At 37.9% G+C, this 24,175-nt stretch overlaps 1 protein-coding gene across 1 annotated transcript in view; it reads left to right on the top strand.

The window, feature by feature from the left end:
- Nucleotides 1-24,175, top strand: part of MYO3B (myosin IIIB) — a 129,628-nt gene that overhangs the window by 86,143 nt on the left and 19,310 nt on the right. Inside the window, exons 25-26 of the mRNA XM_034065762.1 lie at nucleotides 2,677-2,740; nucleotides 3,624-3,762. Coding sequence (XP_033921653.1) covers nucleotides 2,677-2,740; nucleotides 3,624-3,762 — 203 coding nt within the window. The remainder of the gene's footprint in view (nucleotides 1-2,676; nucleotides 2,741-3,623; nucleotides 3,763-24,175) is intronic.

Raw genomic sequence — 24,175 nt, 5'->3', positions numbered from 1 at the left:
TGCATTTTTTGTATTGCATACTAGCCAAATGTTCAGAGTAGCTCAGAGACTGATTTCAAGGGGCTCAGCATCTACAGTTGATGTGTTTTCAGTGTGTTTTCAGAAGTGCTCCCTGCCAGTTTGACACTGTGGTGGGTTGAGCTTGGCTGGTGGTGAGGTGCCCACCAAGCTGCTCTGTCACTCCCCCTTCTCAGTAGAACTGGGGAGAAAATGACAACTAAAAGCTTGTGAGTAAAAGCTAGTAACCATACGTAGTTATATCAGCAAGAGTACATTCTGTGGAAGGATGGGGTATCTTGTGCCAAATACAACCCAGTTTAGGATTGTTTAAAAGGCAAATGGCTGAACTTTGCCTCCATGCTTTTGAAACATTTAGGCAGTGTTCTAGCCCTGGCAAAGTTAAAAGTGCTTGCAAAACCACACTACATTCTAGATGTAATTTGTTTTGATAGAAGATAGAAAACAGTTCAGGCTACAGATTTAGATTCAAATCCAAGCAACCCCAAAATCTGAATATTTAAATTTAGATGACAATTCAATCCATTTTGGAATTGTAGGCTATTTTGCAACATACTGATTCAACAGCAGATTTTGATTTTTATATTCACCACAGTGATATTTGGGGATTAGTCATGATTTTTAGCTCATACTGGGTTTATTTTCTGCAGTGTTGAGAGGTGGGGGAATGAATCATTTCAGCAAGTGCTTGAGTAATTTTGGGGAAAAATGGCAAGTTATCTAATCCTACTAAATAAATGGTTATCTAAATAATACATGTACAAGATAAATAGTAAAGACCATTATGGAAAATATGGTACATGCACAAATGCATTGTTAAATACAGTCACAGATATGTTTTATACTTTCCTGTACATGAACTGTGCCAGCAGAAAATGAGAATGGATTTTTAAAATGGATCATTCAATTTCTCCAAGGAAAACACTAGTTTAAATTGAAATTACAGTTTAGGCTTAATGTTTTCCTTTGCTTTCTTAGTGTCAATGAATAAAGAGGAATTTAAAATTCCCTAACCTGACAAACAAATCCAAACTTCCTTCACAAAATTCAACATTACAGAAAAGTTGAATGTTTGCACAATATTTCATTTTGTTCCCACAACCAATAAGGTAGCTTATTGACAGCCATGCTACCATCATGTTGTGATTAGTTTGAAACTATTCAAGTGGGTACTCTTGAGCTGAGGTAACGCATTCAAATACACTTAATTAACCTCAGAACCTAAAACCTATTGCAAATAAGGCTTGAAATACTTCAGTAGCTTCTGTGGGTGACACAGGATAAATGTGTTGTCTAATACATATGCATGGTGGTATACAGCTGTCAAATTTAATACACAATAGTCTAAAATCTTTAAAGTCTTTCAGTAGTGTTATTTTAATCTGAAATATTTTAAAGGTGAATTTTGAAAGGTAAAATGCACTTGTGGGCAGACATATTTTCTGAAGTCCAGCATGTTGTTCTATTGCTGCAAGAGTAGTTTATAGCTAGTGTTGCTGACTGAAACTCAAGTATTGGCAAAAGATGAAATCTGAGGTAACATGCATTGTAATTTTTAATCAGTAAATAAATTTTTGTTCTTTTTATTCCCCCCCACCCTGCACTGCAGCTGAAAGGGCTGAAATGTATGCAGTTGTAGCAATTGTAAAACTGAAAGAGCTACTTAGTACCTTATAAAGCTTTTTCATGTCTGGTTTAACAGAAATCTATGACTGAAATTTAGATATCAAATTATTTCATTTATGAGTAGAAATACCACTTTCATTAACTGTATTTTCAGAAAGGTTGTGAGGGGGTTGGAAAGTAATGATATAATAGCTGAGGCGTGTTTGGATAATCTGAAAATTCTGGTTTTAATCCAAGTTTTAGGACCAAGAGTTTACCAAATAAAATCTATGAACCTCAGGTTTTTATCCATCAAATGAAATTGGTAGTATATTTCTTTGCTTTTGCATAGTTAAGGATTTAAAAGCAAGTTCTGTCTGGGTGGACTTTTACTATTGAAGAGATCCATTGACTTCAAAGGCCTGCCAGCACGGATCAGGGCCTACAGAGGGGTTTTATGATACTTTAATTAGCATTAATGAGAGCAAGAATTGGCCTTTAATATTTTTCTGGTGACATAATGTGATGGTAAAATAATAATAGATAGACAAAGAATCTAAGAACTTTTACTCCTTGCTCTGTGCTTAACCCAAATGGCTTTAGGAGAACACAAAGCCATGTGTTTCACTTCTTCCTCATCTGTCATATTTTGAGTGTCTAAGTTTGAATTCTGTGAAAACAGCTTTTCACAGCCCTGGGGGGGGGGATGGAAAAAAGGGTTTCATGTAAAATCTTGTCAAATTAATTTTAATACATTACTTCGATTTCATAGAATTCTTATAAACTCATTTTATACATATGCACATATCCACAAATTTTTAATGACAAATTCATTGCTCATAGCCGGTTGCTGTGTTTAATAACATGCACTTCCTTACAAGAGGAAATGGATCTGGTCTGTATTTTCTCTGAATTGATTGTATGTGCATATTTAGAAATTGGGGGAGGGGAGAAAGGGAAAATCAACAAAAAAAAGTGTATGTTAGTCAATCTTTTTCAAGAATGAAGAAATTATTATATTTAAACTACATATTTTCTTTTTCTTTGCTTTAGGCAGCAAACCAGTAACCAGTCTTCTCCTGTGGTGCCTGATTTTCCTGACAAACAAACAAAAAAGGTATCTCTAAGTTTATATTCTAAAATAACATCACATTATAACTTCAAATTCCTGAGTCCACAGTTCTGCAATGTGTTCATGGCTGCTTGGCATAGCCATCTGAACATGAAACCGTTAGTGATGTTTTGAAGTCTTTGAGACAAAAGCCTGCTTGCTAAGAACTTTAGTTCTGTAGAAAGACAGGGAGGTACAGTGAATAAGAGAATCAAAAGGCTGGAAATTTGCTGCTGAGAATAAATGCTAGCTGCTCCCTGAGGTGATTTGTCTGTGCACTTCACTTTCTACAGATGTTAGAGACTCTTTTTTAGTAAGGACCTGAGGTTCTTTGGTAGCACTTTGATATCCTGCTCGAATTCAATATGTGAAATGGAGGAGTCGCTCTGTGACTTGGAGCACAGCATAGTCTTTGAAGTCTGATCCAATTTTTGCTGCTTACCATTTGATGTTGAAAGGATGAAATGGAGAAAATGTACAGTTTTTGCCAGTAACTCTGCTGAGCATATGTAAGATTAAAAAAACAAAATCCCTTGGATGATGTACTTAGAAATGTTAAGCAGATTAATACCTTCCTATAGCTTTTTTCTAAGGATATAAATTAACTATGAGAGGAAATCAGCATACAGTGCATGCTATGATTTAACTGCATGAGGAAAGGGGATAAATAAGTTAAATGGAAAAAGTAAACAAATGTTTGTGATGTGGGTGCTAAGTCGCTGTTGCTGAAACCCACAAGAATCTTGTGTGACTTAAATCTAGCATTAGACGTTTCACAGAGTCATAAAATATAAGAAGTTGCTCTCTGTGAGGTCGCAACTATATCTAACCGTAATTGAGTGGAATCAATAAATTTCTTATGTGCCTAAACCAGCATTCTTTATTCCAGAATGATTTGGATGAGATTTCTGCTTCTCCATTTATTCAAAGACATTCGTTCAAAATGAATGTTTCACAATCAATTAGCCAGCCCTGGTCAGTTGCAGAGCATCAGTTGTCAAGTCCCTTGAGATCCCATAAGAAAGGAGGTAAGAAATATAGTAAAGTAACAGAGATCTTTTGTTTGCTATTTATAACCTACATATTGTCAGCATGTAACTTGCTTTATGTATTGATGAGGTCTTTTAACAGTCTCTTGGAAGGCAGAGAACAGAAAGCAACTTTCTTCTACAAATTTTCAACCTGGAAATATAAAAAAGCCCTTAAGTACCTGAATCACATAGGCAGAAGTATGAAAATATTTGAAATACAGTTTATGCTAAAAATGTGGTTAATAATCTCAATATACCCTTTTAATGAAATTAAATTGACTTTCAAGAGCTTCAGCTTTCCCTTGCCTTCCAGCCTCAAAAGTGGAAGAGTACAGAAATTTCTCATGTTTGGCAGAATGAAAGACAGCTTGTTTGTTCACACACACAAAGATTCAGTCAGCAACACAGGAAAGTCTGCAATAATTCTACAATCTATGCAATGTGGATTTTTGGTTTATTTGCTGATACATTATTTTTGCCATGGTCAGTAACAGTTTAAAAACTTAAAGTAAAACATTATGACATCTGTTGGGTTTTAACTGGTTCAGGTTTTAATATTACAGGAAATCATTACCTATCAGAACACTTTTCTCTGTTATTGTTGTTGTTCTCTCCTAGCATATCTGTGAATACAGACTTTAATACTGGATAAAAAAATACCTTCCATAGTTTAAGATGAGGTAGGTTGATAATATGATATCTGTTACTAGAGCCAACATATAAATGATAACACATTACTTTCCAAGTTATTACTGAAAATTAGTTATTTATAATTTTGTGCCATACAGTAACATTTCTATTTATATATTTAATGGGACAACTTTAATCTTGTAAGTATACAAGTGTTTATGTGAATACTCAAGCCCTAATCCAGCAGTTTCTGTGATTAAACTTTACAGTAGAGTTCTATTAAACAACTAAAAATGTAAAGGCAAGGAGATAGGTATTTATAGGGAGATACTTCCGTTAACAGAAAGTAATGCAAATTCAATGTTTTTAGTCTTCTACACAGCCATAAAGTGCTTTCAGTGCTAAAAACAGAAGCATTTGTAAACACAGCAGGTTGAGAAATCCCTTATTCTCTCTTCGTGCATTTCTGTCCATATGTGTTTTGAATCCATAGTGTGGGACTGCAGGGGATGTGTGCATTACTATCTTAAATTATTACGTGTTAAACAATAAATCTGTCAAATAGAAATATCTTCATTGCAGCAAATCCTCTTGAGGAAAGCAGTCTGGGCCCAAATCTGTCATCCTTTCTCTCAGCAGATATTGAATGTTACCCTGCAACTAGTCTCCTTGAAATCATAGAATCATAGAATAGTTAGGATTGGAAAGGACCTCAAGATCATCTAGTTCCAACCCCCCTGCCATGGGCAGGGACACCTCACACTAAACCATATCACCCAAGGCTTCATCCAACCTGGTCTTGAACACTGCCAGGGATGGAGCATTCACAACCTCCCTGGGCAACCCATTCCAGTGCCTCACCACCCTAACAGGAAAGAATTTCTTCCTTAGATCCAGTCTAAACCCCTGCTGTTTAAGTTTCAACCCGTTACCCCTTGTCCTATCACTACAATCCCTAATGAATAGTCCCTCCCCAGCATCCCTGTAGGCCCCCTTCAGATACTGGAAGGTTGCCATTGTGTCTAAGGTAAAACAGTTAGAGTAAGACTGGCAGAATTACATCCTTAGGAAGAATGTGATTCACAACCATTACCCATAAACTTAAAGACTTAAAAAAAAGTGAAGTAATATAAGAATAGACATTGAAGAAGAAATAAATTCAACATTGATTTGAAACATTTAAGAAACATGTATTGGTAAATGAATAAGCATGTAAATACATAAAAGTAAGGAATTTCCTAGGTAAGCATGAAGATACTCAGATGATCGTATAAATCACACTTCAATGATTAGCTATTAAGGAAATAAACCTGCTTGAAGAGTAATAGCTTCCTTGGGTGCTTTTAAAAGTATAGCTTCCATTCAGAAATTCAGATGCTTTCACAATCTGTATTCAGCCTTATTGCATGAAGTATATATTTTTAAGAAGAGATTATCATTAGACCTATTGTGAAAACTAAATGAAACAGCAAATACCTTTTGGAATAAGAACACATGTATAAAATGCATGCGTTTTATAATGTAGGGCTATGCTACATAAACTGTTATTCATACACAAAAAAGCTGTCCACTAGGTAGTCCAAACAATGTGAAGACAGTTATTTTTCATAGTGAGACTTTATTCTGCAATGTTATAGATTGATTTTGAATTCACTTTAAGTTACATTACAGGCAGACTAGTCTGCAGCCTGGTGGTAGTGCTATGGACCCGGAATACAGGCCAATGGGGAAGGGAATGTGTCAGGTTTTTGCACTGGTCTGTGATCCACTTATGAAGCAGTGATGTTTGATGGAGGGAGTCTGTAACCAGGCTTAAACACAGAACGAAGGACAGGCTGCATACTTGTCTCAAGGTCTTAGTAGGTGAGGCTCTAGTGCAGTCAAGGAGGGACAGAACACAAAAGGGAAAAAATGGTTGAGTTTACGTATTTTTGTGTTATTCAAGCAGACTATTCACTCACATCTTGTTATCACTGGCTGCCTGTTGTCAGCAGAAGATTGGCAAAGGAAAAATAGACTGAAATTTCCACGAAGATCCTGCAAATCTGTACTCTGTAATTAATGCAGAAACAAAACCCTCTTTTTCACTTCAAAAGCCTTTACACTGGGTCGTAGAAAGACTGAGCAGTATGGCCAAACTGCATGCAGTACAGGTTAAGTGGTGGGGCAGGACTAGCAGCAAAGTCGAGAATTCTCTCCAGTGTCTTCTCTGTAACACACTGCCTGGGCAGAGAGGACAAGCAAATAGTAACAGTTAAGCCAGAAGTTAACTATTTTAGTCACAATAAAGTAGTACTGAAAGAATCAAAATAATACAATATTCAGAGGCCAAGTAGTGGTGTTCCCTTAGATGAGGTAGTCAGAATATTTGAAATTATTAATGAGAAGTGAGTGGTTCGTTGATCAGTTACCAATGTAACTTGTAACTTTGCCTCAAAAGTATGGCAGATTTCCTGAGATGCAAAGGAAACATGTTTGTAAAAAGAAAGCTAATAGCATCTCTGCGTTGATCAGAGGATGACATAATTCTTCACGTTGACAGAGACACTTTGAACAAGTAAGAAAATGCACAGTATGTCTCTGGCCATGGGCATTCTTATGTGGGAGAACTATATATGTCTTCTGATGATGTTCCATGTAGGCCTTGCAACTCACACTGTTGTCTGCAACATTAGAATTTTGTGAGAGGTAATGAAATGTGCCACAGTTCTGGGAGATCTGGAATTATTCAAACTGTACATAGTCATGGTCTGTGACGGAGGTAGTGAAACTTACACTATAGTTGTAAAAGTCAGCAGGCCATTTCCAATATAACCTTCAATTTCCTAATTTTTTTATGTTCTCAAAAACTAGTGGAAATTAGGGCCCGGTGTGTTTCAAGCTGGACTGCCACTTGTCAGTGATTAGGAATGGTTTCCTTGTAATATGTCCTTTTTATGTTGCTCATTTTTCTTCTTTTCTGGTAAAGCAATCATAAAAATGTGATTTGTAGGTGTAGCTGTGTTGGGTTTGGAGGAACATGTGAAGGTGATCCCTGTTTTTCATGCTGATTAAGGGCAAGTAGATATTGAAATGTATAAAGTTATTGATGGATGGGGAGGAAGGCTGCTGCCCACCTCAGACACTACTGTGAACAATTTTTAGTAAAGGGCATTACGGGCATGGGAGACATTATTCCCAAGAAGTTACCCTGTGGTTATCATCACACAGATGATATTTACAGGTTCATCATCATAAACAGGAAATTTCAAATAATGATTACTTCATTAATTGTTATGGCTTAACTCCAGTTTTGATGAAGTGTTCCAACTTTAATTCTATCAGACCACCCAGACCACAGAGAATATACTCAGGTGACTGGTCTTTGCTTCAGGGTTGAGCTTTCTTTGCAGCAGACTTTGCTTTTGGAAATACCCTAAGTTGCCTCAGTCTCAGCCACATAGTCTTGGTTCAGTATCTTGTACTTGCAAGTGAAAGGTGCTTAAGTATAGGGAACTATCTTATTCTACATAGTAGTTGAACATCATAGCATAATTGAACTCTGATTTTATTTAATTCATATTTGTACATTGTTTTTAAAAAAGAGAACAGCTATGGCAAAGCTATTCTCATTATTAATTTGGAAATGGGAGAGCTTTTTATCCTTCAATTCACAGAAAGTCAGTATCCCAGTGTGACTGTAATAGATATGGTGAAGTACAGGCAATATCTCACACAAAATGTGGTATCAAGATCCGGATGCCTTGTAACCAAAGATGCCACTTCTTTTCCTGTGTGTGAGAATGAGATCAATCCAAGGCATTCAGCTGTTTCTGTCTGTGTAACTCAGCTTCCTATTTGATTCCATCATAGCAAGCCTTCCTTTCTAAATGAAAAACAAATCTGCTGCTACGTAACATAGTGTGAAATGCTGCATGGGGCTTTCAACTAGTTGCCATTGGCAGATGGGATGATACTGACACATGGATGCCGTTAATTTCGGAATCCTATCATTCAGGATAAGTGAAAGAATTTGTAATCTATTTAAAATTGTTTTTAGTTGTTTAATCAGGAGTTTCATTTCATCATTTTTCAGCCCCCCACTGAGACTAATTTTACATTGAAGGAATATAAATCATTAAAAACTTGACTGTAGTCAGTAGAATCATAACAGTGAGCAGAACTGGGTCTCTTGGTTATAAAAAGTTGGCACTAGAAATTCCCTACATATCTGGAGGCTATGGTTTTGGGGATAGAGGATTTTGTTTTGGTATTCTTTTGAGTGGGTGAGGTTTGAATTGATCATTCTTTTGCAAATAAAATGCAAATAAAATAGCATGGTATTGAGATAGTCTGAATGTTACAGGAAACACTGGAAAGGACAAGGTAGCATTACATAGTATGATCTGATTGTATTGAGTATGCTGTAGCTATGGCAAGGCCTATGAGATCTCCACAATATTCTCCTACTACGTACCACAATGTAGTAGAGGAATTACAATTAGCCATGTTGCAGTTGAAGCCTCAGACAAAGGAGTTGCTGATGTGGCATGTTGTATAATATATTTCCATTGAAAGGATTGTTTTGTACAGTATTGTTTTGTGGCTTTTGAGCCAAAATCTGACTGCACATGACCAGGAGAAAAAGAATCTTTTATATTCTTTTTTCTTTAGAGGAGTATCACTGGATTACTGACCTCTTCACACCTGGTATAAATGATGGCCTTTAGGCTTAGTAAACAGAAATTATGTTTCCAAATCATTCTTTTTACCTTACATATGTATAAGTAGAAATCATAGGAAGAAGATATTTTTTAGGATGTCTCTTGTAAAAATAAGCTGAAAACAAAGCCATGTCTCAAAGCAGTCATTACTGTTTGTATGTGAGGCTGCATATGTATGCAGATGGATTTTGCTGGTGGAAGCAAACCTATTACTGTACATTTCATTGTATGTGGTGGGACCCCGCAGGAAGCCACAGGAGGGACCGTCACCTCCCATCCTGTGGAAAGCCTGAGTTCCCACTTTCTGGATCTGTGCTTGGCAGGAGCCTGTTAGTTTCACTAGCTGTTAGGGTGAAAAGTACAGTAACCTTGTTTCAGTATTTCAGTTCTGTGCCATATAGTGCCAATGTGTATTCAGAAAATCTGACTGCAAACACAAGTGAAGTCAGCTGAACTTCTCTCGGCCTTATATAAAGTTTCCAGCTGAGATTTGTACTGATGATGTTTGCATTCTGAACTGGTTCACCCATAGACACTTTTTGTTAAACCTTTTATCACCCCCTGATGACATGATTTGCACACTACCTTTTACCAAAGTAACAGACCAACAAATCTAAAAAGAAATTGGGCTGTTCTTAAGTTTTTCTTTACTGCTCAGCTTCTTAATTGTTTTTCCCCTCCAATAGACAAAGACCCAAACTGTGGCAAGTGATAAATACAAGCTTTCATTTGTTAAACACATGTTAGCTCTATGTTTAGCCCTAGGCAGTGAATTTCATTATAGGCTGGTTTACTTCTGGATTAGTTATTGTGATTGTTTCCAATGCAAAAAGATTTGACCTGCAGCCATGACTGATTAGTATCAGAGGTGAGAGATAAAATAAGATACAAGTAAACTACACAGATAAACTGCAGTAAAGTTCTCCAGAGACAGCTTAGTACTTGTTCTGTATAAAACAAATTGAAACTCAGCTCATAATGGCTGCATTGCAATAAAAAGAGACTGCAAATCTCTCTTATTGGAATACTGAAAAATAATAGTAAGAAATATGAAATATTTAATAAAGTTGTATAACACATACACAATAATGCTGTGCCAAAAAGTATCAGTAGAGCTTCGGTTTCTCTTCTTAACACATAATGTCTACCACAGTCTTTCTGATCCAAGCTGCAATTCACCTGTTCTTTCTCTCTTCATTTTCTATCCATGACATACAGGTTTGTCTTAGGTCTTCTTTTTGCCATTTTCCTGTTAGTAGTTAAGCTTTTCATCATGCAGTACTTCACCATTCTGTTGTTATTGCTTGAAATTTCTCTAGGTATTCTCCCGCAGCCTTATATTTATTATTTTGCCTCAGTCACTAGTGCTCTGAACCAGCAGCATATCTCAGACAACTGGTCTATTCAGGCAAATAGTGTGGTTCCTAATGAATTACTCTTCTGTTCTAAAATACTGCACCAGTTTATTTAATTAAGCTTTGTTAGAACAAGTACGGTAGGTACAGGGCTTTGAGGGTGCACACAAGGTTCTATCCTAAGAGAATAACTATAATACTTTCCTAAATTATATTTTGTGTTTTGCAGAGAAAGAGACAATAATTTTTGTAACTTTTCCCCACTATCAGAAGACTTTTGATAGCCTTTATTTTAGGTTATTTTGTAAGAAAAAGGCTAAGCAGGTAATCATTGACTTTGATAGAGTTATGATTTCATCTGCTAGTTGTATGTTACCAAATAATTTCTGGTTCTCTGCTGATATTTAATAATGTGAATTGAATCTGATGAATCCACCACAGTTAACTAGTAATAGCTGGATTTCACAGATACAGTTTGCTAAACAGGTATTCCATTCAGGAAATAATGAACTAGCTGTGATGTATTTGAGTGGAAAGAAATTATTCTATATGAGTTATTCATTAGCTCTTCTCATGACAATGGTTGTATTCCTTGGCTTTCCATCATTACTTCTCTCTACTCACTGAAAGTATTTTATATTTTAATTCTTTCATGGATAACCTCAGTTGATTATAATGGTTAAGTGGAACACAGCAACTGCAAATACTAGCTTGTAGCAGTAATTAGGAGCTTGTGGAGATCATTTCTGTTCCCTGGCAAGAATAACTTTCCTTGAGGATCTTCCTTGCATATGGAGAGAATTATTGGGAGCCAGTTGTGCTCATGCTTTGGCTGATGTGGCAGGGCACCAGAAAAATAATACCACATTCCCATCTTCCCTGCTTGTAACACCTTTCCTCTAAGGGAAGGCAGAAATACCAAAGTAGTGGGAAGTATTGATGTTGCTGCCAATAAGAGAAAGAGAAGCTGCTTTTCTATGAGTGCAGGCAATGAGTGTATGTTAGCCGTATGAAAGAACAGCTTTATTAATTCTAGTTTGTTTTTTTTTGTTGGGGTATTTTTGTTTCCTAAAAATATCTTGGTACCCATTCTTTATCTTTAAGGTTTATCCTGACTTGTATAAATCTGTATTTTATGTAGAAGCATAAGCAGTGAGGAGTGTGAGAAGGCAGGAAATACAACTATATAATTACCAAGTATTGCCTCTTGCTTGCTGTGTTGGTCTGTCCTAGCACCCAGGCTGTCTAAAGGGGAGAATGCAGAGATAGCTACCCAAGCTGAACAGCATCAAGAATACCCATGAAAGACTCGGTCATCTTTAACATGTCCTTCTTTATTTGACTCTCTTACATTTTAATAGGAATCAAATAGAGTATGTGTGGTTGCCTGCTATGTAGGTTGGAGAGCTATACTAGCTCTTTACCTTCAGCTGCAGCTAGCTGTTTTCTCTGTAAGGTGGGAGCATAAGCCAGTACATTTTTTGTTCTTTGTCCATGGCCTTGTGAGTATAGTACTGTTCTTGGAACTCTCTCTCACCAGTGTGCTTATGTTTGCCTCATGCAGACAAACACTAAAGTCACATTCAAAATAAGGAAGAAAATATTACATCGTTCCAGCCCCTTTTTGTAGTTTTGGGATTTGCTAACACCAAAAATGCCCCCCAGCAAAGTGGTGCAATTGTTTTTTCTACATTCTTTAGTGTTGTTCTTTACTGCATATTCTTAGTTATGATAAACAGCATGACTATCAAATGAATACCAGTAAGCTTGTGGAGTTTAAAAGGGTTATTTGTGGAAAAAAAAAATTTGCTGCAGCTCTACAAAAAAATGAGCTAATTTGAGTAGCAGCATACATGGCTGTAGTTTTAGAGATCAGAACAATCAGCTGTTATAGTTAAAAATTGGTAAAAAGGGATATTTGTGTAACAAAAATCTATGAGTTCTTGATTTGTTTTTAGAGACAGGTGAATATATATGAAGTTCAGAGCTGCATTGTGTCTCCCCTAAGGACACAGGTGTAAGATTGCAGTTTGGGTTCATCACTCATATTTTGCTCATCAGACTTAAAGACAAAGTGGTATCAATTTCTTTCATCTGTTGTTATCCATGTGTTTCCAATTAATTTTTCATTCATAAGAAACTGATAAACTGAAAGTAGTACTGCTCTTAATCTCCTCATGAGGATATCCCCCTTACAATGGTATTCAGAACAGCTGTTAGGTCAAGTCTTTAGTATATATCAGTTTTCTGTGTGCTGTATCAGGCTCATGCTTTGTGCCTTTTGATCATTGATTTAAGGCCCAAGAAGGTTGAATTCCTCAGCTTCGTATCCAAAGGATCTTAACTGCTTTACAAGAATGAAATCTTACATTAGTGGATTAGATATTCTTATTTGCAAACTGCAATCTGTTTTAAAACTCCCTAGGAAGAACATAGTCATCACAAGCAGCCACAGGCAGCCACATCTCAGGGCACTGCAAATGAAGCAGGTTATTCATTATCACATTTCAGCAGCAGCAGCAACTTGCAGCCTTAAACTATTTAACTCAAACATTGCCTACATGGTAGTACCACACAGCACAAGCTAATCATTGACACACAGTCAAGAAAATCCCTGTTAATTCACAAAACTCCCTCTTCCCACCCACAAATAAACATGCATAGACAGAAAAGCAGCATCAGTCACTTTGCAGCTTAAATTCCATAAGTTATTTGTAGAATTATAGTGGTTCCTGGTGTGACCTGCGAGGATGGGCATTGGCTTCTTCAGCTTACCTCTAACTGCTCTATTTTTAGAAAAGAAAAAAAACAAATACAAAGAAGTAAAAAAGAGATGTGGGGAAAAAGGAAAAGAACCAGCGTAACCTTTTCTTGGAGAGGGCATGTATCAATAAGGCAGAAGACACTGTCCAGGGCAGATGAAACCATGCAGAACTTCACATATAGGGAAAACAAGTAAAAGACATAGATACACAACATTGAGTAAAGAAGTCAAAAGTGGAGTGGAGAAGGAGTGCATCATCAAAGAAGGAAACCCATCATATCAGACATGATAAAAAGAAATAGCATATAGTTTGAATAATCACAGAACACTTGGTAGCCTTAGCAGTGAACTGTACTACTGCTTTCTATAGCATTGCTTTTCCTGTATCTAGTTGCTGAAGTTGTTCACGGAAGAGTTTAGCCTTAGAGCATTTGAAAGGAGTATGTCATTGTATTGCTGTAGGAGAGGTATACTTTATGCTCTGTTTTGAAAGACAGAATCTTTTTGAAGGTTAATAACTTAGGAACTATTTCCTTTGCAGTAGTGCCCATATCAATGCATCGTTAGCTTGCAACATTTTACATCATTATTTTCAATATAGTTTTTCATTATTCATAGAATTAGTGTGTGTCTCTGAAAGGGTGGCATTAATTGGTCCAGTGGGGTGGTTACAGTCAGCCCTATATTCATCAACCTATGATTTTCTGCATCTTATCTACCTTCCAGATGTACTGGAATTTTGACAAGAATTCTAAGTAAATTCATGTTATAAAGCTTCTTGTCATAGCTAGTTATCTCCTCTTGAAGTCCTATGACTATGCAGGGTCATCTGAAGCAGGACAGGATATGCCTTGCTTTCTGGACATAACTATTTGAGTCAAACAGATCTCAGCTGAGTTGATAGCTGCTTCCGAGAACAAGGGACAGATTAATTCTTTGAGTTGGCAGGCAGTATCATTGTTTAAGGCATGTGTTCCTTAGTGGGTCTTTTATCCTTTGTTGCTGGAAGAGGAAGTGTGTCCCAGATTGGTGTCTGGTTAGTCCCTGTAGCTAATGAAGAAATAAGACAACTTTGGAAGAAACCATATTTTTGTGTTCTTGCTTTTGGTCTTTTATAAAAGAAAAGAAAAGAAGTAGCAGATAATGTGTGTATTCCCTCAATAATGTCAAATAACTTCTCCAAATAAGAATTCTCAGCAATAAAACCATCATTGGCTGCCTTTGGATTTGCAATTCCATTTACTGTAGTCAGAAAAAGCCGAACTCAAAAGGAAAACATGCTTAAAGAAGTGTAAGAAGGATAAAACTGAGCCAAAGAAAGCTTGTACGGGTTTTCTAACATGGATATACTGTATTTTTAGTGAAAGGTAAAGACACGTAAATTTGGGTTGACTGGAGGACCATTACTACCAAGGAAGTAATAAACAAACGTTACATTTTTAGTAGAACTTTGAGTCAGCTTATTAAGAGTTTCCAAAAGTCTACGATTTTTAGGCAGAAAAAATAGAATTATATTTGGGTGGAATAATAGAACTGTAGAAAAATGCAGTTTCCAAAGCATTCATTAACTCCCTAAATGGCCCTTACTTCCTGGTGAGTGTTTAGAATTTTGCCTTGGCAGCCTGTCTGCTAAGTTTAATGCTCGAGAGGTAGCTGAGTTCTGAAAATTGTCACTGGTACCTATGATCTGTAGGAGACCTGAGACTAACTATGAAAGAGGCTGTGTCCACCGGTTCCTTTGCAAGCTAACTGCAAGATTGCAGGCACTCAGCTGGTGCATTCCCCATGCCTCATAACCTCTGAGAAGATATAGCAGGGAAAGATGTCCCTGTGTCTACAGAGGCTTCTCCAGTTCAACATCAACAACCGAAACTGAGAAAAAGGAGAGTATATGGGAGAGAGTTGTTCTTATTTTCTCAAGGACTGCAGCCTTTTATCTCAGTGGCTTTTATTCAGGTTTGTGCTGCTCTGCCTTAGTATGATTCCTACCCTGAGACAAGCAGGAACGCAGACACAGAGCTGGCTCTGCATGCAGCAGGCAGGCCTCCTATGCTAGTGGTGTTCACTGAAGAGGCCTCAGGGCAACTGTAATTTGGGCCTATTATGTTCAACTTTGTCAGGCATTCTCATGCTCCACCATGAATAAGCATGGCTAGTCTGTAAATCTAGCCCACTGTATCTGGATTACATTTGTTAAACTAATGCTTGAGGTTTTGTCTGGCTTTATTCATACCAACACCAGAACACTGAGTAAGAAGAGCAAATCAGAAACAAAAAAACACAAACATTTAAAAATATTGCTCCCACAGATTGGAGTCCCAAGTGTGGTTTATATAAACAATTTGAATTGTGGCTGGATTTTTGACCAGATTCTTTCCCCTGAAGGAGCTTTGGAAACAAAAACAAACTGAGCAAAACAAGTTTTGGTGGGATGGGCCTGTGCCTATTTTCATGTAAGCCGATGACAAAGCTCAGAGCAGGAAGGCAACAGCGTGCTGGTATCTGGTGTACATTGTGTTCTGCATGTTCCCGACTGACTAGCCAAGAGTGATCTAGAACTGAAACAAGGCCCTGTTTTCGCTAGGACACAAGGAAAGAAGTCATCACTAATCTAAAACAGTTCAGCTGCTTGAAAACAATAGGCTTTGTTAGTATGATATCCTGGTTGTGCCTTATTCTCATGTGAATGTGCAGCCTGTGATGCTGGTTCAGGAGAGTGAGAGCTTTTGAGAACTGTCCTTTCTCTTGTATGGCCCATGAAAGTAGTTTATATTCTGTCAGTATGCCCTCTATCTGCTTCAGTTTGGGTATATAACGTCACGGAGGAGATGAGGAAGTGGCTGGCTTCAGCATTTGTCTACTGGGAAAACTGACCAGCCAGAAGAGTCTGGAAAAAGTTATAGTCCACCCAGCTGTTCAGCATGACTACACCATGACACAAAGCCTACAGAGTTCATCTGGCACTTGCAAAGGTGCTTACAAAGCTATTTCCAGTGGGATAGTCCAAGTTTATTTTCATGTGAATGTGCCATGTGTCATGAGATTCCAGGGAAGGAGGCAGGAGGTTTCCATATCCTAGTGATAAAAAAAAAATGGAAGGTGAGGCAAAGTTTTGCTTGTGATAGTTGCTTGTATTTATTTTAATGGGGTCACTTTCGTTAAATACTCTGATGTGGTTTCTGTAGGTGCTATAACATTGAATAAAGTAAGTCTCCTATCTGGAGGTGAAAGTGGAGTAGCACTGTGGAGTATCGTGCTTAGGTTTCAGGAAGGGAGACTGCATAGAAGTGATACAGATTTTTAATGGTGTTGCTTGTCAGGCTTTTTTTTTTTCTTAGCCTCAAGTTTGAAAGCTACTCCTTTATTTCTAAACCTTCATATTTGCATCCCTTTGATATGAAATACTTATGAACTAACTAGAGAACAGAGCTGTGAGTTCAGTAGCCAGGAGATCCTTGCTTTATTAACATAGAGTTTCACAGACTTGTATGCAAGATCTCCTCCTTCTGCATATAACATGCAGCAGTCAGAGGCAGAGGTTGATAATGAAGGGCCCAGTACTTCAGGATGTAGCAGTGGTTATACACACATCTTGTTAAATTCCATAACAATCATTGCCTAAATGAGACCATTCAATGTGAGAAAAGATGGAAATATGGATTCTAAGTGACTGCTTAAAATTAGAATTTTATAGTACAACTTGGAAAGTAAATTGGATTGAACAATGTAGACAACTCCATGGCTGTGAAGAGACTTTCCTGTTTGGTATGTTTCACATTTAAGACAAAGATAATATATATCTGTGTTGTGGAACAGTACTGAGCAATAATTGTGGTAATTTTATATAAAAATATAAAGCATTTAAACTGCAATAACTAAATTCTGCATTGTCCCCTACAGAGTCATTAGGACACTTAAGGGGGAAATTTAAATTACTTCTAAGACATTCTGTCACCTTGTTATTCTAGAGACAGTTGTGGATATACAGTTGCTGTTTGGTTAAGTAATACCGTACTAACGATGCCTGTGCAAGTGACTATGGAAAACATTTAAATTTAGTTGCATAGGAATTTCAGAATAATATTTGTGGTACAGATTGATTCCTAGAAGATTAAGGACACTGTTGTGCTTTCTTTCTGGTGTATGTGTATGACTACAACCTGCAGATTTCTGTGAAACAAATGTATTTGTAGTGTAGTCTTACACAGGAGGGTGGCTGGAAAAAACTGAACTACAGCTGAACAGCTCTAGTTCAGCAGTTAGCAGTCCCATTGGAGAAACTACCAGGAAGACAACTGGCCAGTTAGGCTGTATCTGAAATATAACTGTAAAATGTAACTGTACTGCAGATGTGTGCCAGCAAACCTCCTTGCTGGAAAGGAGGTAAAGCAGTTTTTAAAGCAGTTTGCCAGATGGACTGAATTGTTCTGGTAAAAAAAATAGCAACATTTCTAGCTGAGGACTTTTATCAAGCCAGATGATGGTAAAAAATACATACATTGATAGTATTTGATGGTGTAGACTAAGCCTTAAACTAAACTGTTGCTTAGAGCAAGAGCCAAATGTCTTTTTCTTTTCCTTATGAAACTTCCATTACCTTCTCAGGAATAAGCTGTGGACCTTCTTCTTGGTGTGTACCCAGGGAAGTTATGGTGTCTACACAACCACTGTACCACAGGATTATAGAGTTCAGGCTCAGGTTTTCATTTGGTGTGAACCCTGCTAAACATGGCCTCATGTGATTATAATTAAGGAGGAATGATCTTTTCTCTTACATGGAATTTGAATAAACACCAGTATTTAGTCCTCTAGGTTCCTAAGATAACCAAAATAAAAACAAAGTGCTAGAAATACGTCAAGCCGTCAGGCTGTTGGCCTATACTCAGAGCTTAGTCAAAGCCAGCGAAGAAGGTCTCACAGACTCACTGGATTTCAGATAAGATCAGAAGAAATAAAAATGAGAGGACTGAGTGGACCCAGCAGTGCCTGGTTTCCCCGCCCTTTTCTGATAATGAAGGGCAATTTCTTTCTTTTTTTTTTAACTAGAACATTCATTTTCATGTGGTATTTCTCAACAGAATCAGATTTTCCAAAGCTGAAAGGTAGGGAATGGATATCCCATGCAGGCACTGCACACACACTCTGGGGTATGCAATGTGATTGCAGCTGGGGTGTCCTCCCTCCACCTCTCAGTCAGAGCATAGCAAGAGCCAGTCCTGTTTTTTACAGCTATACTTTCTTAATTTCTTCTGAAAACTTATGTATTAGAGGAAGACCAAATGTAAAATGATCAGATAGGCTTTTGGTTTCAAGACTAACACATTCGTGAACCGTGTTCATTCAACAGTAAAACCAAATGCTTCCCATGTCGTCAGAAATTACTTACAGTGTGAACAGAGAGGTCAGTCCATGTATTCCCTCTGCCTGTTATTTGTATTGATGAGTCCCATAAGTTTCTGTTTGCTTACCCATAGTATTCAGATAAACTGAAATACATATCCACGCAAATCTATTTGTCAGCATTGTGCTGTAGTGCTGGAAAAACAAGAGGTGATAACAGTATCATCTGTAAACTTGAAAACAAATCATTATATTTTTATGTCTAAGAATAATGGTAAGTTTTTCTAAAAAGTATAGTATTCTTCTAAGGTATTACATCTGGAACTAGCTGAACCTGTGAAAACATTCTTCTCCCTCCAGAAATTAACTTTGTTGATCCCTTGTAAATACATGCTCTAATGGTCTTTGGTCACTTCTAATGTCATTTCTAGATACAGTTGAAACTAAAGAATTGGAGGTTTTTGGCCAATACACAATTTGTCTATCGGTTTAATGTCTGATTTTTCAAGATTTCTTCACAATTCTGGAATTTTAGCAATGCAGATATTTTCCTATTGCCCAAGGCAATAATAGATGTGGTGTGCAAACACTGCTTTAAAGAGGGTGTCTGCTGGCTGATTTACATATTTTAAAAGTATTAAGATCAAAAGTAATGAGAATTTAATCCATATGGCATGTAGAAGATAAATAGGAATATTAATACTGTATCAAATACTAATTAAAGGAAACACCAGTCCTATTTTTAAAATCTTGCATGCAGATGAAAAAGAAGTCATTGCAAAGTTAAGATCTGATTCTTGCAGAAATTAAGAATTAACAGTTTTCAGCCACAGTGAGACTGAGTCCATATGCTAGTGAGTGAATGGCTGTGGTACCTTATTGTCAGCTGGGGTTAATCCACAACAGCTAGGCCAAATTGTGGGTTTGTAGTACTTTGCAGCATCACTGTAGTACCCCTTTCTGTGAAGCATCTCAAATGACTCTAAAACTGAAAACTACCACCAGCTCTACTACCAACTTTAAAGATGGAAATTACCCTCATTATCCAAGAATCTGAAATACAGATGGTTTTCAACTGGCCTAAGCAGATGTGCCTGAAGCAGTGCTAGGCCCTTGAATAGATCGATTCATGGCAACTCTGTTGGATTTTTCCTGGTACTGCATACCATCTACTCTGGTATGCAGTTTTGCAAGAGTGGCCGAAGAAAATGTCGTCATCTACTTCACGGAAAACTCTAGACAAGAGTGGTCAAGATGAATCATAAGTTTGTCATGTCTTTGCACTAGACTAGATTTTTGTATTTCACTGGTATGGAACTTATAGGTGAAAGTACCTTGGGATGTGTGCTCCCAGCAGGGTAGCAAGTACTGGAAAAACTGAATGTAGATGCACTGCAACTAGAAGCTTTAGCGCAGTGTCAGCCTAACACTCCATGTAGACAAATTAGCCCTAGCAAGACATATGAGATACATTTAGAGTGTCATGATCTCTATAATCTCTGAGACTGTTGACCTTCAGTTCTCCATTAAGTCTTTGTTATAAATACTAAAGGGTAGGGGATATACTTTTAGCAGGAGAGTAAGCTTGCAGTGAAGAGTTACTTTTGAAATACGAGCAAACTAAACAGGGAGAGCTTAAAACAAGTTTTGCCAGTACTGCAGAATCTTGTGAGAGAATAATGTGCATCATTTGCTGTAGTAGGCTGAAGAAGACCTGAGAAAGAATTATTTTCTTCTACATTCGTGCCTTGAAGGGTATGCATGTACCAAACCTTTCTGAGACACAGCTGGAGAGGGAAGTCTAAAACGTTGTACCTTGTTTAGTTTGTGCAATACTAAAATTCTGTTTTCCTTGTAGGTGTATGGTTCCTATGTGTTTCTATAGTAAATACAGCAAGTAGTCATCACAGCAAATCTTGTCCTCTGCAGGTTGAGAAAACAGCCTGTGATCAGTGGACTATCTTTCTGCTTAAGGTGGTAGTGATTATACTGTAGAAGGCAGTAAAGCACTCAGAATAGTGAATAAAACTCCAGTGTTGCTGTGTGCTCCCTTCTGCCAGATCAGAGTGGTCAGCACAAAGCTGTTTTGTCAGTGGATAGATGAATCACAATTCTTCTGCACCCTTTTGAAGTGCTATTCCATTCCAGAGCAACTGGTGCAGCAACACATCAAGCAGGTTCCAGTTGTTCCACACATACATGAAGCAAAGTCATCCAGGAGCTGCCCTCTCAATGCAAGAGGAAATTTGATACAAGGGGCAAAATGCAGTGACTAGAGAAAAAATGTGAAGAAGAGTGCTATAAACCATTCCCAGCTGCATATATGTAAAGCCAGTTTAGCTGATCAGCCCAAATGATGAGTGGGGATATAAGCCCACCTGCTTCTTGTCCTCTTCCCAGAAATACTAGATAGATGCAGTAATTGCACACTGTGCCCCTTCTTTACAGTCAAAGGGTGATTTCATACAAGTATCAGCCCCAGTCTATCCAGAAGAAGCTGAGCTTTGTCCTGGGTGAGTTGATGCCTTTTTTCCCAAACATTATTTAAAATATCTGGTGAGAGTATGTTGGCTCTGTGCTTTCTGTAGGCAACAGCCTCTATTGGAAGGAAGGATGTGGTTACACTCACCAAAGTTGTTTTGTGGACTGCTGAGGGGCTGCAGGGCTTTGTATCCCAGGTGTGTTTGTTTCTGTTCCCTTTCCTGCAAAATAGCCTAGGTACTGTTTTTAATAGTTGTGTGTATTTTGCAAAAGACCTTTTAAATATTAGAGTTTCATTTTCCAGATGGAGAATTAAAACATAGAAATATTTCATCAGATCCTTCTTGAAGCAGTTTTGAAATGTTAACTGAAAAAATCTATCTGCCTTGGAGCATTTTTTACATCAAACATTCCTTGAAAATATTTTCCTCAAACTCTTTAAGTATTTCCAAATATTAAGTGAGAAGAGAGATGACTTTTTCAAGTATTGGTGATGGTCTAATGCAGCTAGTGTCAAGTTCATGTATTTTTTAAAAAACAGAAAAGTAATGTAAACATTAAAGTGAGGGTGGGTCTTGCAAGCATCACCGCCAGCACAGGCTGACACACTGCAGATTCTGATTCACAATTATCCTGATAGAGGTGTCACAGACACCGAATAAATAGCGTCTGTTGGTTAGCATTTTAACCTAGAGACATGAACCAAAAAGAGTCAAATTGCTAACACAATGAGGAGTTTGTAGATAAGTATACAGGAGCTATCATTCATTCCTTCCCCATACCATTCCCTCCTCAGCCCCATCTCAGTTTAGCTTTTGAAATGGTGTTCTAATAGCTATAGAAAAGCCTTCGTTGCCCTTTTCAGAGCTGGGGAAGAGCGAGCAGTAATGACTGGAAGTGGGATAGAAATCTCTTCCCTTCAAGACAGGATGATATTCCAAAGATGGAAGACTTTTCATTCCTGTAGCATAGTGTGTACAGGACCTGTGTGTGGATAACTTTAGGATGTATTGTTGGCTCTGTATCTATCAAGTAATAAAACCCAGCTTGATTCAGCATTAAGGTTAGCTTAATGCCCTCCAGAAACTTACTAGGCAGAAGTTTATCCTGAGAATTCGTTGTTGTTCTGGGCCTAAATACTTTCTTTGCATCCTTCATTATCTTTTGTAGTTTTTGTCTGGATAACCCTTGTCCCTGTTCTCCAGCTGGAGAAGCAGTCAAGTACTTCTTAATCTTTACCTATGGGTTTAAAGTATCTCTGCTGATTTTAGTGGGGGGAGTTGGAGATATGAAGCCCTCATCCCCATCACATCCATCTTCAAATTTCTGACAGCCTTGTAACTGTCTTCCAAGAGAACAACAATAAAAAAACATTCTAGTGGACTTATACTTAGAGCTTAACCCATATGGGTAAAGCTGGATTGAGAAGATGCTCATCCTAAAGCACACACTATTTCCCTAGGATGGTGTCTGTCTTCCCTTAGGATATGGTTTTCAATATGGCTACAAGCTAAGGTCAGTCTCCCAACAGCTCCAACTCTGTCTGAAGAGGCATCTGTGTGCAGTATGAATTCCTCTGAAAGCGTGGGCTGTGCAACAGCTCCTGTTTAGAAGTCTGTATGCTACGATCCAGTATCCACTGTTGATCAGCATCATTGGGACAGCACTATTGAGCTGAGTCAGCTGGGTAGCCAAGATAGCAAAGCAGAATCTCAGAGTCAACTCAGATGATATTCAAGAACAAAAACTCTTTCAAAGCAGTGCATGACACAACCATCTTGACCATACTCAGCCAGATCTTTTGCAGCACATGATATCATTTTATTTGCCATTTTCGCGCCTTTCCTGAAGCCAGGATGCTCAATACAGGCATGTCTGAATTTTTATGCCTTTGAGAAAACAAACTTTCAGAACTCTGTGACTACTAGCTGATAGCCATGTGTGTGATATGAGTATTCTGACCATTTGTAGAAGTCATCCTGTCTTAAAAGGAAAAGATGACTATCCCTCTTCCGGTCACCACTGCTTGCTCTTCCACAACTCCCTCATCCAAGGACTGGTGAACTGCACAGGACCAGGAATTGAGTGGAAATCTTGTATGTCAAAAAATAGGGGGCTGTAAAGGCATCACCTAAAACTGCTGAAGAGTATAACTGCGCTGGAGCCCTGACATGCCTTATCAGCACCAACATGCAGCTTTCTATATATAAAACTTTTAAAACAACTCCAACTATTCTGCTGTCCAGCATGATTCAGAAAGCTGGAGCACATGCCCTCTTTACCATAGAGCACCCTACGGGGAAAGCATTCCCTGAGCAGACTTGACCAGGGAGAACAGATGAGGATGAACTTATGGGTAAGCAATTATAAATACCCAGAGAAGGATCAAAAAACATTGCCAGTGCTGCTCCAATCCAGGGCTAAAATGGCAACTGCAGAGAAGCTGCTTCATAGCCATGTCTCCTGTGTGTGTATGGAGGGCAGATTTTATCCTTTCCTTCAGTCCTCACAGGCAAATCCCAGTTACTTGGAATTTGTTCAGAAGGGTGAATTTTGCCCTAAAGGAATTAGGAAGCATTATAGATTCAACATATGGAACCATATGTCATTGTATTGTTTCCAAATGTTTCTTTTTTGAGCTTTTTCCCTCCATTGCGGACAGCTTATTTCACCACACACTGTTTAGAGAAGAGAGTTTTATATTCTCCTTTCTTTCATTAAGCCGCTATTAAATCTATATCAATTTTGTAGTGCTGTTTGTCAACATTGTTTCATTCTTTGTTTTAAACATGCACTTCATAAGTGCGGTTTGAGGCAAAAGGTTTGAATATGTTGTTCGGCGACTGTCAAATTCAGTACCAGAAATGAAGAATGCAAGCAGAGATGGTCCTAAACCATCCCTAACCCGAAGTACTCCACTTAGTTATAAGGTTGTTCACAATCAAACCAGGCATTTTGCTTGAGCCTTAGTAGCGGGAAACCAGCACTGATGTTTGAATGTGAGTGTAATTAAATTGGAGATGGGTGGATTCTGCCCTCTCCTTGCTATGCATCTTCATGTAATGTAAATTGAGCTGTTCTGTATCTCCCTCTTTTGCTGTGATTTTCTGCTCCAGGCCTGGAGAAGAGCTCTGGTG

Source organism: Melopsittacus undulatus, chromosome 8, assembly GCF_012275295.1.
Source record: "Melopsittacus undulatus isolate bMelUnd1 chromosome 8, bMelUnd1.mat.Z, whole genome shotgun sequence".
NCBI lineage: Eukaryota > Metazoa > Chordata > Aves > Psittaciformes > Psittaculidae > Melopsittacus > Melopsittacus undulatus.
This window is presented reverse-complemented; position numbering and strand designations above follow the sequence as displayed.